Raw genomic sequence first — 19,000 nt, forward strand, 5'->3', positions numbered from 1 at the left:
ATTTCTAAGGATTCGACTTCGTAGTCTTAGTTACTGGATCCTCTACTTCAAGCATTTTGTACAATGCATATTGTCCATTTTGCATTTACAATGCAGTTTATACTGTTTGCAAATTGCAAAGATTTGTTTCTAAAATGCATAGTATGCTTTTATTTCCAATTTAATTAGGTGGGTGAGATCCATTCAAAAGCCCTGGTGATAATTTGGCTCAATTTGCTAACCAAGAATCATTGGAATATATCATGACTGCCCTACCAAAATTATCTGTAAAACCTCTGGAATGTGCAGGTGCTTCAAGATGCTGCACAAAAAGCCTAGCGGATGAAATGCCTGATATGTGGGGTATTTGTATAGCATAAACCTAGCCTGCATCATAGTGATGTTCACCTACTAGTCCTGCAATGATCTTGAATTGAGGTACTGAACATATATCAGCAATACTTATTCTGAAGAAGGAAACATGTTCATAAAAGTTTTCAAGTCTCTGGAAAGACCTTATGAATTTGCATTGACTAGGGTCGTAACTTCCTTCTCACTGTTCTGTTTCCTGGATCACAGCAGTGTCTACTATTTTGATATTATCGTTAAAGGTGAGGGAAGGTATAACATTTTCATACCTAGATTAACTATTATCAGGCTTTGGTGAGCTTTTTACTTTGGCTGCAATCTTCACAAAAGTCGGAGACGTTTTCTGAAATCTCTCAATGGGGTTAACTTTTTCCCCTGCAACATCCCTCTGAGTTAGACAGGCCTTCAGCCTCCAACTGATGAATACTTCGGAATTTCCAAAATCCAGACAAGTCTTCTGACATCACCCAAATGGGTAAACTATTTCTCTCTGCAGCCCCCTGTGAAATGGGAAGGCTTTCATTCTCCAACGAATTATACTACAGTAATCACTCCAGGCTTGCCAACGAAGCACCCTTCTAAGGAGCAGAACTTCGAAAGGGTTGGGAATGCTTCCAGCAAAAAGCACACAAAACAAAAAAAAAGCTGACTGTGGCAGGGCTGTGATGTAGTGTCGGTAGTGCATGAAGGGAAGAGGTCAGATGTCCCTCTTGTTACAGATCTATGTATTATTGAAACTTTTTATTTAAAAGAAGTTGCCAACTTTGTTTTTTTCAGGTTGGTATAGGTTAAAATACATTATGCAAAGTTATGAATGGCCATGTTTCCAGCTTCACATTTACCTAATGATTAGCCATATATATGCATGTACAAGCTACATTATACAATCATACAACTTATTTATGCTTTTTTCCTTAGCAGGTGCTGTAAAGTTCTTGGACGACTTTAAAAAACATTGGGCAACTTCTGGTGCAAACCTAAATAGATTAACGATGCACCAACGTCATTTTTTTCATATATTCAAATGTCAATACATCCTTTGAACTTTTTAGAATTTAGTTGTAATTGATATCTATCACTTAGTTTTATTTTAAATCATTGTCTTTCAATCTGTTTTTAATATAGAGTTGTAAGTTCTTTAGTTAGGTGTCAAGCACTTTACTTTACAAACACTAGCTAACTTCCATATATTAGTTCTCCCTCCTATGCATTTTTACGTTTATCACCTTTTTTAGTGTAACACTCATAGACATTCTTTAGCATTTTCTGTCCACAATTAAACATGAGTTTTCAATAAATTCATCCATTCGATGTTTACCCGCTTTTCTGCTTGTCTCTAATGGTTTCAAGTTTGCACAAATCTGAAAGATATCGTACCTAGACTCATGTTTCAGAAACATTCACTGTAATGGCAGATCACTGACAGAATATAGACGGACCGAATATCGACCTACAGGAATATCAAGTACAGAATATCGATGGACAGAAAATCGACATCCCATCTCTACAAAGGAAAGTACAAAAATATCGAGAACAAAAATATAGTTGTTTAAAATATCGTTTTTTAAATGTCTTAAAAATAATATAAAAATAATAAAAATATAAATATAATGAATAAAAACATAGTTAGAATTATTTCAAAAAGTTAGAAATGATAAATAAATGTAATATAAAAAATAAACATACATATTTACAAAAATTATATATATATTAACTTAATATTATTAATAAATAATTATTTTATTTTATTAGAAAATGTTAGAAAATAATACAAATTATAAATACATATATATGAACCTGTATTATAGAAATAAAAATAATATATATAAATATAATACATTAAAATATGAAAATTTATAGTTAATTGTAAAAAAATATGTTACACTACATTAACTATAACAGTAGGGAAAAAGTTGGATACCGTAGGGGATAATATTACTACTCCCACTCCAGTGAGTGCAACAGTAGGAAAAGTGTTGGATAGCGGAGGGGAATCATTTACTATTCCCACTCCAGCAAGTGCAACAGTACAGAAAGTGTTGGGTAGCGGAGGGGTTAAAATTATTATTTCCACTTCAGTAATTGCAGCAGTAGAGAAAGTGTTGGATAGTAGGAGGGTAAAAAGTACTATTTCCACTCCAGTGGGTGCACCAATGTGGAAAGTGTAGGGTAGTGGCTGGGTAAAAATTACTATTCCCACTCCAGTGAGTGCAACAATAGGGAAAGTGTTGGATAGCGGAGAGGTGGAAATTAATATTTCCACCCCAACAAGTGTAACAGTAAGGAAAGTGTTAGATAGTGGAGGGGTAACATTTACTATTCCTACTCCAGTGAGTGCAACAGTAGGGAAAGTGTTGGATAGCGGGTGGGTAAAAGCAACTATTCCCACTCCAGCATATGCAACAGTAGAGAAAGTGTTGGATAGCTGGTGGGTAAAAATTACTATTCCCACTCCAGTGAGTGCAACAGTAGAGAAAGTGTTGGATAGCGGGTGGGAATAATTTACTATTACCACTCCACCAAGTGTAACAGTAGAGAAAGTGTTGGATAGGGTAGGGGAATTATTTACTATTCCCACTCCAGCAAATGCTACAGTCGGGAAAATTTTGGATAGCGGATGTAAATAATTTAGTTTTCCACTCCTGCAAAATAATTAACATTAATTAGGAAATGATTAATTTGACAAAAATAATTTACCGCCAACAATACTACCCTATAAGAAACACCACCAATATTGTAAAATAATACACAATTAACATTAATTAACATTTAATTAATTATTACCAATTAACAAGCAAATTAAAAACCATCAAAAATAAATTATATCAGATAATTGACACTATAAAATAACTTTAAATAAATATTATTAAAAAATAATAACGTTTTATTAAAATTAAATTACTTCCCACCCTACTAAAAAATTACACAATTAACACATTTACCTATTAATGAATATTAACCAATTCTTAACTAATTATCAACAAATTAATTAACACAATTAACAATATGAATAATGAAATACATAAATATTAATTAATACAATTGTTAATAAAGTATAAATAAATTACTTCCCACCCTACTCCCCTATAAACCCACGACCCACTCCTAAATGAATTAAACAATTAACAAATTTACCAATTATTAATTAATAACTAATAACCAAATAATAACTAATTAATAACAAATTAATTAACAAACACAACAATATAAATGACTAAATACAAAAATATTAATTAATTAACATTATCAATTAATTAATTATAATTAAATTACTTCCCACCCTATTCCCCTATAAACCCACAATCTGCTCCGGAGCTTAAATGCAATATTGAATTTGTATAAAAGTAATAACTTCTAAAAATGATTAATAAATATCTTATAACTAAATTACTTTCCACTCTATTCCCCTATAAACCCACAACCCCCTACAGAGAGAAAATGCTCAAAAATTACTTAACATAAAATGAATTACTTGTAAAAATGTCAAACATACATTACAAAAATAAACTATACTTTTAACACATATACTAAAATACAGAACACTAAAATAAATTTTGATATTATTAACAACTATATTTTGACTAACGATGTTACTATATTCGATATCAACAAAAACAATATTTCATACCTGTATGTCGATATTCTGGTTGACGATATTGTTGCAGGTCGATATTGTGTCACATCGGTATTGAAACATCAATATTATGGCATATCGATATTTAAACATCGATATTATGACTCTATACCGTAATGGCATTACATGTCTTCAATTCAGTGTTGCTGTGTTAAGAAGCATGTTTCCTATTCATTCTATTACGCTTCACTCTTTCATAGTTCTTATATACTGTTGTTTGAAATTTATTTTACCCACATACTGCTCCATTAGAATAACTTTTAATTGGATTCTCATATATTCTCATTGTGAAAATGTTGACATTTTGCTTTTCATTCTTATATTTGATTGATTTTCATTCATCTTTAATATAGCTGACTTATCATTCCTTTGTAAACTAGTCCATGTAGCCATTTTCATTTTAATACAGTCTTTTACAACACATGTTACATTTTTTCAGTTTTATTATTTTTCCTGTACACTGAAGAAATATTTAATATCCATTTAAAATATATCTACAATTAGTGTAGTTTGGACAAGAATATGTCCTTTTCCGTTGTGTGAAAATAACTGTGACTTTGTTGCTCAGCAGATTGTAATAGGTCATTTCCTAAACCCATGTTATTAGAGCTTGGGAATAAAGTTCCTTTTAAAACAATTTATTTAATTCTGTGTCATTTTCAATTATTTTCTAATTTTTCTTCAAAGTTTTTTAATAAAATTTAAAGTTTTGTTTTTGTATTTCTTGACATATAGGGGCATATTCACAAGGAGCTATCGCAGAATTAACTGCACTTTATCGCAGCCAAAGTCATGATATATTTACCCCACCATTCACAAACAGGTGCTAACAGCCCACAGCATCATTTTCCTGTGATAGCAGCCGCAAAACACATCGCCACAGAGGACCCCCACAACTATTGCTAATGAAATGCAGAGTAGGCTTTCCTGTGACAAAATCCATGACAACACCACACCTCAACATTCAAAACGACCAGACAGATCGGTGATAAGAACACAAAACACGCGATAAGGCACATTAGCAGCAGGATTTTTACACCTGCTCTGACCTGATGTAAAGCTTGACCACAGCCTGCACCACAAAAGAGAGCACAGCCCAGGGCATCGTCGGAAGGACAACAGATGCCATGGAGCAACTGATTATGCAGACGGAACACCCACCGCCACCACCCCCAGGACCACCCCCCGGGCCAACCCCCCACCAAAGACATGACACATCAGTTAAACCGAAACATGTTCAAAATAATCTGCCTGATGTCGCACAATTCGTAGGTCACAGCCTACAAGACAAAAACATGATGAGAAGGTGTGTCCTGCGCACATCAAAGGACAGAGAGAGAGCGAAGGAGAGAGAGAGAGAAGAAGAGAGGGGGAGAGAGAGAAGAAGAGAAAGGGAGAGAGAGAGAGAGAAAGAGAAGAAGAGAGGGAGAGAGAGAGAGAAGAAGCGAGGGGGAGAGAGTGAGAGAGAGAAGAAGAGAAGGGGAGAGAGATAGAGCCAACCCAGCTCACCCAGGCCACACTGCTCAACTGCTGCCACTGGTGTGTCTCCAACCACATGTCAGTACGTAGAGCTGCACACCAGGTCACACATCTGAGACAGAGCTGTCATCTGAAACAGAATCCAGGGACATGATTGGCACAGTACACACACTTGCACAAGACAACGTCGTCCGCCCGCACATGCACAAACAGCCAGAGGCTTCACAGGTCTTCCCGTCACCCATTGGAGCATGCCCGCCGATGCACACCCGGGCGACACTGCCCACCTTCCGACACCGGCGTGTAGACTGCAGGTCCCACCACATGCCGCTACAAGCCACAAGTCTGGGGCCCGCGGACATGGCACCCTTTGCACCATGCATCCACGCTGCGCTGGCCACAAGTAACACTTCTGGTGCTGGGACCATATTACACCATGGCATGGTATGAACCAGGGCACCCGGAAAAATCACAGCCTGCACAGCCGCTCAACCAAATGGGTGCCACTAACTCTGTGACCTCAGAAGTGGAGCCATGTTGTGGTAGACCCACTTAGGCGTGGCCTACACTGCGGGCCAACAAGGCACACCAAACCTGGGCAGTCCGGACCGCCATCATCGCAGGCTGTACACCAGCTCCGCAGCTTAAGGTGCCAATGACTCAGTGCACCCTAAGTCACCATCCTGTGGGGGAATGCCTGTGCCAGCTGCAATGCAGTGTCTGCCACAAACCCTGTCCATCCCCAGTCAGCGAGGCCTGCCACAGGACGCTCGGGTGCCACAAACCCTGTTCAACCCCAGTCAGCACCACGTGACAGTAGGCCTGTGCTGGCCTAAAGGGCTCGGTCCATCATCCAGTCCCCAGTGGCAGAGGGGTATGTGATGTTGTTGGCCCCTTATATTTGTGGGGTCACATCGCCTGTGATGCCTGTGCCGGGTGCGTGTGGTGTGAGTGCAAACCTGCCCTCGTGGACTGGCTGTGACATGCTGACAACTAGACCAGTGATCTTCACACCATCAGCGAGTACACCTGTTATGTGTAGCAATAAGGCCCCCCTGCCAGCGTGAGCAGAATGGTTCTGCCGTATGCCAGAAAAGGCAGATCTTGAAAAAATGACTCGTGGGCACTGGGGGTGGTTCAGTCCATGTCCGGACAAGAAAGTGGCGGATACGTGTGTCCCTGTTGTGGTGTCCAAGGGACCTGTGACCCAATTCGACATGTAGCACCCTCTGACTGGCATCCCTCAGGAAGAGCATCATTGACGCAAGGGGAATCACTGTCCCTACATTCATCCACACATACAAAAATGAATGATGAAAGACATGACACAGCAGTGCACCAGATGTTTATTGCACATCCAGTGCTGTTCCTCAGCTGGAGCGGTACAGGGCACTGCCAAATACACCACGCTATATGGGTCCATGGAGGGCCAGCCAGAGTCCATCCATGGAAGTCAAGTACTGTGCAAGAGGAGGGGTGCAGTCCGCAGTCTGGTAGCGGTGTCATTGGTCATCAAACAGGATGTGGCGGTCCATGTCGCTGTCCAAGGTGAGTGCATGTACGTGAATCAGGGGTCAGAGGAAGGTCATGAGGCCATGTGTGGGACCAGGCAGAAACAGACCAGGTGGCGGGAATGAATGCTAATGAGCCCTTCTGATCACAGGCCCATCCACGTCTTCGTCCCCGGATATGTGCCCCGCCCCCACCTGTGGGTGTTGCTGTACCGGCGGCGGCACTGTGTGGCACTGTCACCTCAGGTGCCGGAGGTGGTCTATCTGCCGCACTTTGTGGCACTGTCACCTCAGGAGCCAGAGGTGGTCTATCTGCCACACTGTGTGACCATGTCACCTCAGGTGCCGGTGGTGGTCTATATGCCTCCCTGTGTGCCACTGCCACCTCAGGTGCCGGAGTGGTTTGGCCTGCCTCACAGGGAGGTATTGCCACACCAGGGGGCGGAGATTATGGATGGTGTGGGAGCAGCAGCATTCAACATCACCACGCATTGTGGCAGCAATGCCATGATGAGGATCTGCAGGGCATGGTAGATCCCTGCTACATTCCGCTGATGATCAGCGGTGGCTGCCATCCTTTCTGCATCCATCCGCACCCTGTTCTCCACGAGCCTCCGCATGCGTGCCAGCTCACGGCTGGTATCACTGGAGCCACTCTGCGCGGATAGGTGTTCTTCTATATGTGTCATGACTCCGGCGATGTCCGTCAGGGCTCGTTGGAGACCATGGAGCACCCAAAGAAGGCATCAAGTTTGGAAGCCATGAGGTCAAACCCCACCCGCACTTGATCTGCGGTCTCCCTCTGGCCCTCCAGCACACAGAGTTGGAAGGCAATGTGTTGTTCCTGGGGGTCTTGGGGGGTGCGGGGCTGCTGGGTGCCTCCTGCGGGGTCTTTGGGTAGTGGGTGGGGTCTCCTCGATGCAGCTTGCCTGCCCTGATCCTGGAGGTGAGTTCTGGATGAGGTCAATGATGTCTTGGATGGCTTGGATGTTGATGGTGGTGTTGTCCTCCTCGTCATCAGTGAAGATTGGCTGGGACTGCTCTGCATGAGGTGTTGACTGTGCCCCTGCAATGTGCAGGGTAGATGTTGTATTACAATGTGTCCACATGAATGTAGCCGCATGTTGACATTCAGACAGCATGGCAGTGTACATTGTGGCAGTCTGTAGATCTGGGCGATGACCCAGAGTCATTGTGGGTGTGCACTGTACTGTGCTTGGTTGTGCATGTGTGCCATTGTGCCCATTTCCACCCGTCCCCCCAGTACCTGGTGGTCACTCACCCTGTTGTGGTTGTGTTATGTCCTGTCAAGCAGTGTCCGATCCCCCGACTCCGGCCACTGTCTCCACACTGATGACTGTCGACACCAGCTTCTCCGTGTCATCCAGCTTGAGCTGTGGCACTAGGCCCTCACCTTCAGTCTGCGTTGCTGCCTTCCAGTTGGTGGAGAGTTTCTCCTTGGTCCGCTGCTTGATGTCATTCCATCGCCTCTTGACCTCATCCAATGTCCTCTTGTGCTCCCCGACGGCATTCACCTTGTCCACGATGTTCCGCCATATCCCATTTTTGGTGTCCAATGACATGTTGGAGGTGACAAACAGTTGTTGATGGTGTTCCATCACCTCCGTGACCATGATCATGTTCGCCTGCAGACTGAACTTCGTCTTCCTCTTCTTCTTGTCCTTGCCCTTCCCGGTCCCTGAGGTCCCGGTCAGGTCGTCCAGCGTGCGTGTGGGGTTGCGCTCGTCCTCTGCACCTGCTCCAACAGCTTCCATGGGGCTAGGGTGTTGGTCAGTTTGTATTTGTGTTATTTTCCACTTTAATGTTGATTTTTCTTGCCTGCCAGGTGTGTGTTGTAGGCCTGACGCTGCTTATCGCTTGTTTCCTCATCGCGCTTTGGCCTTTTGCAGGTTTTTTGGTGTTGTGGTTTGTGTTTTTGTCACCATCAAGGTGGTTGTATCGCAGACTTTGTCCACGGTTTCGGCAGTCTATCGCATGCTACCACCGTGTTGTGAATTCCACGTTGACACTGGGTTATTTTACCGCGATAGGCTGCGATGGTGAAAGTTGTGTTACGCTATACTTGCGGAAGTTATGACACGATCATGTGAAAATACCCCATAGTTTTTCATCTCGAACCTCAAATAATCCACCTCTCTGTCAAGTTTTCATTTATGCTTTACTCAATATGTCTTTATAGTAACCTCTCCCAATAAACTTTTTACCTCTTCTTTTTGATTCGGGCTGATTCTTAAGGTATAATTTTTTTTAACCCCACAATTTGTCTGTGTGGTAAACATTCTTTAAAATGCCAATGATGCAAACTTGTTGGTAAAAATAGATTATTTTTGTCTATTGGATTTATTTATTGAAAGTCCACCTGTTTTCTATATTTTTCAATTTCACATCTAGAAATTAAGTTGCTAAATGTTGCATGTTGCTGTAACAATTATCCTTGAAATACCCTTAAGTGTTTGTAAATAATTTTCTAATTTCTATTTTGTTCCTAACCAGATCTGAAAAATCTAAAAAATATCATCAATATTAGAGCTGTAAAAATTCATTTCTTGAAACCACTCCTTTTTGTGTAGTGCATATTTACCTTCAAAATATTTCATGAAAAGTTTCGCCCATGAAGGTGTTTTGCTCATTTCCATTGAATTTTCAAAAATTTGCAACAGAGGAACCTTTTCAGCCAATCCTCTTAATATTGCTCTTTTATTACTTTTCATTCCTCTGAATATAATATGTCTGTACTGAAAGTACTGCATCCTTTGTACATACACTATATTTGTAAACATCTTTCATGGGCATTATTTTTCTAAAAAAACATGTGGCCTCCTGAACATATGCAGACATTTATTTCACTATGAATCATAATCTAGGGCACCTAATCCTCCCTCTGTCACGGGTAGGTGAAATTTGTTTTCTGAGGGCCGCCCCATGTCTATTTGTGCCTTATATCAATACCTGTTGGATTAATTGCCGGTCTAAAATATATTCTGGGGTTTCATGTAATTGCAGTGTTTTTATTGTGATGATAATACATTCTGCCCATCCTTTCCCAGCTATGATTTTATGTTTTTGTTCTTTGCTACTTCTACTGGCACTTGCCCAATGGTGTAGTTTCATAGATTACTCCTAGACCCACTGCAGATGGCAAAAAGGGTGCATTAAGTTAGATCATGTAATTTATCAACTGAAAGAGTGTGCACAGAACGAGGCACGCTATATAGTTGTGGCTTTAATAAAAGTGTAACATTATGTTTTCATTTATTCCGATTGATTCACAGAGGGGCCGATTCCGATTTTGGCCGGAAGGGCTCCGAACCATGCTCGGAGCCCTTCCGACCGAATCGGTCATTGCCGGCCGGATTCGTTCCGGACCGAGCCATTCCGATGCGCTCGGTCGGGAAGGAATCCAACTCGGATTTCCAGATTGCGGTCGACAGGCTCTGTCTGCAGTCTGGAAATCCTCCAGTACTCCCCCGATCGCCTCTTTCCGACCGAGGGAGTATGATGGCAGCTTTTCACTGCCTTTTTGTGTCAGTCTGTTCGGCACGAAAAGGCAGTCGGAAGCTGTCTCAGGAGGCCCCCAGCGGGGCCCCCATGGGTGTGAGGCCACCGGAAGGCGGCCTGGGGGGCACCTATGGTGCCCCTCTGTTGATCTGTTGATCTGTTGATCACCTTGGGGTGCCGGCCACAGGGTGCAGGGATGAACTGCACCCCTGCTTTCAGCAATGCAAGCATGCTTTCCGACCGGAAAGCATGCTTGCATTGTCAGGCATACGAATGCAACTGAATCCTGTTCGGTCACATCATACAACCAGGGCAGTAACCCACGACAGAAGGTCGGTGGATTACTGCTCTGGACCGATGTCGGACGGACTCAGATCTGTCCGACATCGGAATCCACCCCAATATAGTAAAAATTACTGGAATTGAAACTTGAAGAAAATATTATTTAAAAAGTATTTTTTTTTCTCAACAGCGCTACATTAGCATATTATTTTAATCTTTCATTTTAGAGGGTTTAACTGCTGCCTGATGAGCATAAAGTCAGATTTGAGTGGCTCAGTTTCACAAAACACCCACTACACAGAAAATTGCATGTGATTTGAAACATGTAATGCACTATAAACTTTGGGGCATATTATCAAGGGCATTATCGCCGCTTTAGCGGGACTTTTCCCCGCTAAAGTGGCGATAATTTTATCGCCCTATTAGCAAGCTGTCGCTAACAGCAGTTAGCGACAGCTTTTAGGCGATAGCGACCGGTTCGGGGCCCGCTTTGCATGTCAGTGATATTTATCGCTAATGACATGCAAAGTAGGCGTACCCAACCTGTTAGCGACTGAAAGCAGTCGCTAACATCGCTATTGCCTATTATCAATGCAGGTGAAGCGATAAAAAACGCCTGCTCAGACCACTTCTTAACCTGTATATCTAATGGGAGGTGGATATTCAGGTTGAGACCCTATTGGTGATGATGCATGAATATCGTTGGATTTCCAGCGATATTCACGCATTGAGCCACTATCACCGAATATTTTATTGCATTTGAGATAAATGTTGCTAATAGCAAGTTATCTCTGCGATAAAATCCGGCGATGCGCGGCAATAAAAAAATAATCGCTAAGCTCATTTAGCGATAATTATCGCTATTTGTTGCTAATATGCCCCTTTGTGACTAAATCAAGCTCTATAAAATACACTATTATGCTAACAGTGTTCAACCATATTGTCGCCATGAAACGGGATCCTTCTCACACTGTCGTCAGTTTTTCTGTTTTTCTGTGATTATTTTAATATACTATTTCTAACTATTTGTTGCTGTGCATTAAAGAAAGCTGGTCAATAGTGCCTTGAAAAAAGTGCAACATGACGTTCCATTACGTGTCCTTATTTTTCAATGTACTGCCGTTCATTGGGTTTAAGTTGCAACAAAATAATACTGGAACAACATTCACCCTACTAGAAAGAAGTTCTGTTTCTTGCTTAGAGTTGTGCTACTGCTAAATGAGAATATTAAGATCATGGCACTGTTAACAACTTGTCCACTTGAAGTCCCTAATTTAAGAAAGTCTTCACTAAGATGTCCACTGTGACTTCATGTAGATGTATCAGTTATCTTAGATGGTGGGATTCTATTCAAAATCGGTGAGTGATATTTGAGATAGACTTCTTTAGTTCAATTACCATTATAAGCATTATAACTACAAAATACACCTGTGGACTGCTTTGAAAGACAAGCCCCACAAATATTTGCTAAGGAAACCTACTCACAGTCCACTGTCTGCATAGTTGTTTGTTTTGATGACATGCTTTCCGGTAGACGGGTAAAGCTGACTAGTTGGACTTAAAAAGGAAGTGATTTTTTTTGTTGCATTTACTGTTTCTAAGACATTTTTTATGTGCTCAATCTAAAATAGGTTTTTAATGGCTTTTTATACTATCTCTCTGCCAAGTTTAGACATGGTTGAATGTTCGGTGACATATTAAAAAAATAAAGCAGGCACATCTTTTGCACGTAATTGTGGCTGGTACCAACAGAATAAAATTTTTGTATGCAAGGAGCACTTATCTTTTTCAAATATTTTATACTGGATTACGACTGTAAAATGATTTACAGTTTAATTGTAATGGTTTTAATTAATTAAAAATGTGTCACACCCGCACCTCTTCCACTAGATTTCGTCATAACATTGAAGTATCTATTTTTTTTCTTCTTTGGCATCTTTTTAGACTAGGTCTTGTCTGGAGGATACTAGGGGTTATTGTGTTTTTTATGACTTTGCAAGTAAAGAACTGATATATTGGTTCATAATTGTTTATGTTCCAAAAATGTAGAATCAACAATGAAATGGAAAACACTCACTAATAAGCAGTATTAAGCCCTGTTAAAGAAAGACATTTAATTAATGAATTCTAAGAATCATCATGATAAGAGGACAACAACGAGAGTGTTCTCTTAGAATTACACATAATATTGAACAAATGAGTCCCCCAATGCTTTCCCAGGAAATTATTTGCTGAATTCTGCCCAGGAAATTCTAGCACTTTTGCAAAACGGTATTCTACCTTCAAGTAATTTCTGTTTTCACTTCACCTAAAACACAATGTTTTCTTTTTCTTTTCAGATGCCTTTACTAAATAGTCAGACTCTGAAAGGGCATCGAGAACTCAGACTAGCCCATTTAGTTCTTAGTTCTCTGACAATGGGCTACGTATGGCAAGAAGGCGAACATGGCACAGTAAAGGTAAGCTATCAGTTTCGATGCACTGTGTTTTGGTTTTATGTGTTCAAAACTGCACTTTCTTGTTTCTCAATTCCCAATCAGTAGACAAAGCAGCTGGTTTCTATTAAATAAACGGGTGCTGCTTAAAAATAGAAACATATTCCCTTCACAGGAGTGGCTCCTCCGCTAAGGCTAAGGGCAGTGAAAAAAGGAAACAACGTTTTTACCATTTTATTTTTTGCTGCTGCGGGGTTGGTGGCTCATGGAGGAGGAGTGGTTTGTGCACACTAAGGGGCCTATTACAATGGCGGCGGCGGAGCACGGACCGACCACCGATGATGCGGCGGTCCCGCCATTCAAATTAAGATGTGCCCGCCACACTGGCGGTCGCATCCTGATTTTTTTTTATTGTGGCGGGTGGTGCTGTAAGCAGCACCCACCGCTATGTAAAAAATGGATGTTGTGCATTTGAATGCACAACGTGACAGGCACCGTGCGGTGCCGTCCACCTTGTGTGCATGCAAATGTAGGGGGGTTCCATAGGTACCCCCATGTGCAGCCCCCCACCCCCACAACACCTTGGGGACCCGCAAGGCCCCCAAAAACAAGAAATGGCGGCAACGCCGCCATGTAAAGGCTGATTTCCGCCTGCATCATAATATGGATCGCCGTGTAATGCAGACACGCGCACCATATTATGCCCCTTTTCCGTCCGGTCGACGAATCGATCGGTGGAAAAGGAGCAGACGTTCTTTCCGTCTGCCGCAGACCCCCCAGCCATACTAATATGGTGGGAGGTCAATCAGGCATGAATGGCGGGTGTATCGCCCCTGCCAGTCCAGCAGTGGCTACTGCCGACCCGGTGGGGGTGATCCACCCGCCGTCGTAATAGTCAAACAGTCATGTGCACTGTGCATATTCCCCACCAGGCAGCCATATTCCTGAGCACCAAACTACAGTGATCAGACCAGCGGTACTCAAAGTACGGCCCGCGGGCCAGTTCCGACTCACCAGGCCTTTCCATGCAGCCCTCGTGTTAAACAACAGACAGTTCAGAAACAACTGCATTTCTGCCTGTTGTGATTCCTCGGGGCCGCATTCACAGGGAAAAGGTCAGGATGAAAGAAGCATGCACAAAATCAGTGACTCGCAAGCTCACCCGCAAAAGGTCATCCTACTGACGCTTCCAATTAGAAACAAACTTGATATACATCTGTCGGTAGGTAGATAATGTATCTTCTTTTAGGGAAGGAGCATGAGAAGGAGAAACTTTCTAACTGCCACATTGAAAAGCCCCCTTGATTTGTTTGATGCAGTAGTTTAATGATTGTAAATAGATATTCCTTCTTGCCACATCTCCGGGCAAAGATGTGAATAAACATGAAAAATTAAGGATAATTTAATTGTCCTCTGATGTTGCTGGACTGTGCTTGTTTTCCATTTTACAAAAAGAAATGACAGAAAAACATTTTTAAAGTACGTTTGACCCATATGCAGGGGGCTTTTTTTTGTGGACTGACAATTGCCAAAGATCACTGAAGACGCCAATAATCAGCTCACAGAATCTAATGTTCAACCAGTCACCACTAAAAGGACAGCATGGCCTGTAGAACTTGGCGTGGTTTAGAATGACTGTGCGTTTAATTTTCTTCACAAGGACAATGAGTTCCCAGACAGAGACAGAGAGGCGGAGAGGGATCCGGAGAGAGAGAGAAAGAGAGAGAGGCAGAGACGGAGGGAGACAGAGGGAGACAGTGAGAGAGAGAGGGAGGGAGGGAGGGAGACAGAGGGAGGGAGACAGAGGGAGACAGACAGAGTGAGAGAGAGACAGAGTGAGGGGAACAGAGAGGAGGAAGAGAAGTGGGAGACAGACAGAGGGAGACAGACAGAGGAAGGCAGGCGGAGACAGACAATGGGAGACAGACAGAGGGAAAAAGAGGGAGAGAGAGGGAGACAGGGGGAGAGAGAGAGAGAGGGAGAAAGAGAGAGACAGAGACAAAGAGACCGAGAGGGAGATAGACTTGGGGAGACAGACAGAGGGAGACAGACAGAGGGAGTGAGACAGAGGGAGAAAGAGGCAGTGAGACAGAGGGAGAAAGAGGTAGACAGGGAGAGAGCAGCGGAGGGAAAGAGAGAGGGAGTGAGAGATAGGTTGCATGTTTAATTTTCGTCACAATGACAATGAGTTCTCAGACAGAGACGGAGGGAGAGAGAGGCAGAGAGACGGAGAGGGAGACAGAGGGAGAGAGACAGAGAGAGTGAGAGAGAGAGAGGAAGACAGAGGAAGACAGAGAGAGACAGAGGGAGGGAGACAGAGGGAGACAGACAGAGGGAGACAGACAGAGGGAGAGAGAGACAGGGGGAGACAGCAGGAGGGAAACAGAGGGAGGGAGACAGAGGGAGACAGACAGAGGGAGGGAGACAGAGGGAGGGAGACAGAGAGAGAGAGGGAGACAGAGAGAGAGGGAGAGAAACAGAGAGAGAGGGAGACAGATAGAGGTAGAAAGAAGGAGTGAGACAGAGGGACAGAGAGGCAGAGATACAGAGATGGAGAAGGAGAGGGAGAAGGAGGAGAGAGAGGCAGAGAGACAGACACGGAGAGGGAAACAGGGAGACAGAGGTAGACAGAGGGAGAGAGAGAGAGAGGACAGGAGGGAGACAGAGGGAGAAGGAGGGAGACAGACAGAGGGAGATAGAGGGAGACATACAGAGGGAGACAGACAGAGGGAGAGAGACAGAGGAAGAGAGACAGAGGGAGAGTGACAGAGGGAGACAGACAGAGGAAGACAGACAGAGGGAGGGAGACAGAGGGAGGGAGACAGAGAGAGAGGGAGACGGGGGGAGACAGAGAGAGATAGGGGGGAAACAGAGAGAGAGAGAGAGGAAGACAGACAGAGGGAGACAGAGGGAGTGAGACAGAGGGACAGAGAGGCAGAGAGACAGAGACGAAGAGGGAGATGGAGATAGAGAGAGGCAGAGAGACAGAGATGGAGAGGGAGATGAAGGGAGACAGAGGGAGACAGGGGAAGACAGAGGGAGAGAGAGAGGGCGGGAGGGAGACAGACAGATGGAGACAGACTGAGAAAGACAGACTGGGGGAAGGAGACAGAGAGAGAGAGAGAATGAGAGAGAGAGGGAGAGAGAGAGAGAGAGAGAGAGAGAGAGAGAGAGAGAGAGAGAGAGAGAGAGAGAGAGAGAGAGAGATATGTGGGTATGCCGGGTCTGGTGGCTCAGTGGATGAATGCATCCGCTGGAGAGGCCTGTGTTCAACCTCATAGTCACAGTTTTTTTTTTCTCTAGCCCCACCCCCCTCCACCACTGACCCTGCCCCCACCGGTGTGGCCCACGGCCACAAACCACACTCTAAATGTGGTCCCCTGAGAGAAAGTTTGTGAGTATCCATGGATCAGACCAATCACAATTGCAACATTGTGATTGGCTTTAGGGAGCCAGCGTGCTTCGTACTTCTTCTGTACTGGAGTCAGGAAGAGTAGAGAAGCAGGGGTGACAACGAGAGACAGCGGAAAAGGTAAGTGTTTAAAAAAAATATGTCTCAACCCCCCCACCATCCCCCCCCCCCCACGCACACACACACACACACCCTTCCATGGATATCTGACCTAATGCCCAAAAGATAAGCTGTCCCACAGGGATGCTTGGTGGATCTGCGTGCGTGAGTTATGCAATGCTAAATTTGCCATGTCAAATGGCTATAAACAAATGTGTTTAACCATTAATACAAACAATAGCTTAAATCAGTATTGTAAGATTAAATCACAATAACTAGGCTTCATGTATTGAGAGTATTGTCACACTTATTTTATTCTGTAAATAGGATTGTAGAAGGGAATTTGTGAGTGCCAATCAGTTTTTTCACAAATTGGTTACGTCTAATATTGTAATAAATCAATTATACTCTCTCAAATGTGTGACTCTACATTTTAATTCTACTTCAAATGTACTTTCCATTTAAAATGTTGACTAATAACATAAGTACTATTTGACAAAAGTATATGAATGTTGACACAACTTGAAAATATAAGGCTAACAGGCACATGCATCATTGTTGGCTTTTGTGATTTCTTAATTGCGATTTTTAAGGAATCGCAATTAAGAAATCGCAAAAGCCTATGCATGAAGAAATCGCTGACAAATTTGCGATTTCTAAACATTCCTTAATTGCGACTCGCAATTAAGGAATACCTCCCCATTCATTCCTATAGGCCTAGAGGCCCATAGGAATGAATAGGAAGACATTCTCAATTTGCGATTCGCAATTAGCGAATCACAAATTGAGAATGCAATTTCAAGGGTGCAGGGGTGTCCAAAGGACACCTTGTTGCACCCCTGAAATTAATCTTTGCACATATGTTGTGCCGTAAGGGCATGTGCGTGCACAACATGAAACTTTGAAAAATGCACAAAAGTGCATTTTCAAAGTTTTCGCAAATTACCATGAGGTTCAACTTCATGGTAATTTGCTCCCCCTAATTGCGAAATCGCTATTTTTAAAACTTTAATGCATTGCATTTAAGGAATCGCAAAATGCGATTCCTTAAATGCAATCGCAATTTGAGAACTCGCAAATATTTGCGAATTCTCAAATTGCGAGGGCCTTCACCGTTGATGCATACCAAAAGCTGATTTTGCGATTGCAAACAGCCGATTTTTGCAATTCACACCGTTTGCGATCGCAAAAAGCTTTGATGCATGTGCCTGTAAGTGTCTGCTCTCAGAGTTTTGCGCAGATCATCTGGGGGGAAAAGTTACGAGGGTGGCAAATGAAGAAGTGTTTCGCTTTTTAGCTGCCAAAGGAAATTCTGCTAACTGGTACCGCACAATATAAAGTATGTACAGATATAAGGCACCACTATACACAAATTTGAAAGCTGAAAAGCAAAGAAGTATGATTGAAGCCAGAGGCAGATCAGAAGTGTGTGATATGAAACAGATTTGTGGTTAGACAGAGGGCCTGGGAGGATGTTTAGGTGGTTGAGCAGAGAGTTTGGCTACAGGCCAAACCTTGGGGCATATTTGCTAGAAAATAATGCGGCGCAGAAAGCTATCTTGTTGCGTCAAGCTGCGTCATTAGGAAAGTGCCATGATGCATTGTATTGTGCAAAAAGACGAATCCCTGTGCTTTGCTTTGCGCTGCTGCACAATTGGCTGCCTAGCACCAACGCAGGCACTCTTGCACCATGGTGTAAGAGTACCTGCATTGCAGGGATGATGGAAGGGACACATTCCTGCCCATAAACAATCACTGAGTTGCACCACTTTGAAGCCTACCATGAGGAGGTATTAGATTCTGGCATGGTCCCAGGTTTACGAAACCTTGTAAATCTATAAAAGCGCCAGAATCCATAGTTGTTGTGTGGGAACACCCACAGCAACATCCATGTAATGCCCCTTTTACACAGAGTAGAGTGTGAAAGGGGGGTACATTTACAAGGCCATGAAAAGCCACGCAGGGTGACTTTACATGTCCCTGTAAATATGGCCCAGCATGGTGCACCACCAGAGTGTCAACAAAAAGTGGCACTCATGTGGCACAGGGGCCTTGTAAATATGCCCCTTGTGTCCAACCAATGTGCTAATGGTCAGGGGGGGGGTATTAGGACACAGGGTAGAGCCTGTATCAAACTCTTGGGGGCACTGACTGAGATAGTGCATGGCAGGGGAAGAACGCATGACAAGTTGTACCTATTGGAAAGGACCTGTGTCCACCCTCTATTGCCTATTGTTTAAGGAGGTGTGCGGCTGCGGATGGATGCACTGACAGGTAAGTG

At 43.2% G+C, this 19,000-nt stretch overlaps 1 protein-coding gene across 2 annotated transcripts in view; it reads left to right on the plus strand.

Moving 5' to 3' along the window:
• Positions 1-19,000, plus strand: part of LOC144791782 (indoleamine 2,3-dioxygenase 2-like) — a 280,183-nt gene that overhangs the window by 106,573 nt on the left and 154,610 nt on the right. For both annotated transcript variants that reach the window (XM_078666549.1, XM_078666548.1), the window contains exon 3: positions 13,113-13,232. In XM_078666549.1, coding sequence (XP_078522675.1) covers positions 13,113-13,232 — 120 coding nt within the window. The remainder of the gene's footprint in view (positions 1-13,112; positions 13,233-19,000) is intronic.

This window comes from Lissotriton helveticus, chromosome 11, assembly GCF_964261635.1.
Source record: "Lissotriton helveticus chromosome 11, aLisHel1.1, whole genome shotgun sequence".
In the NCBI taxonomy this organism is placed as follows: Eukaryota; Metazoa; Chordata; class Amphibia; order Caudata; family Salamandridae; genus Lissotriton; species Lissotriton helveticus.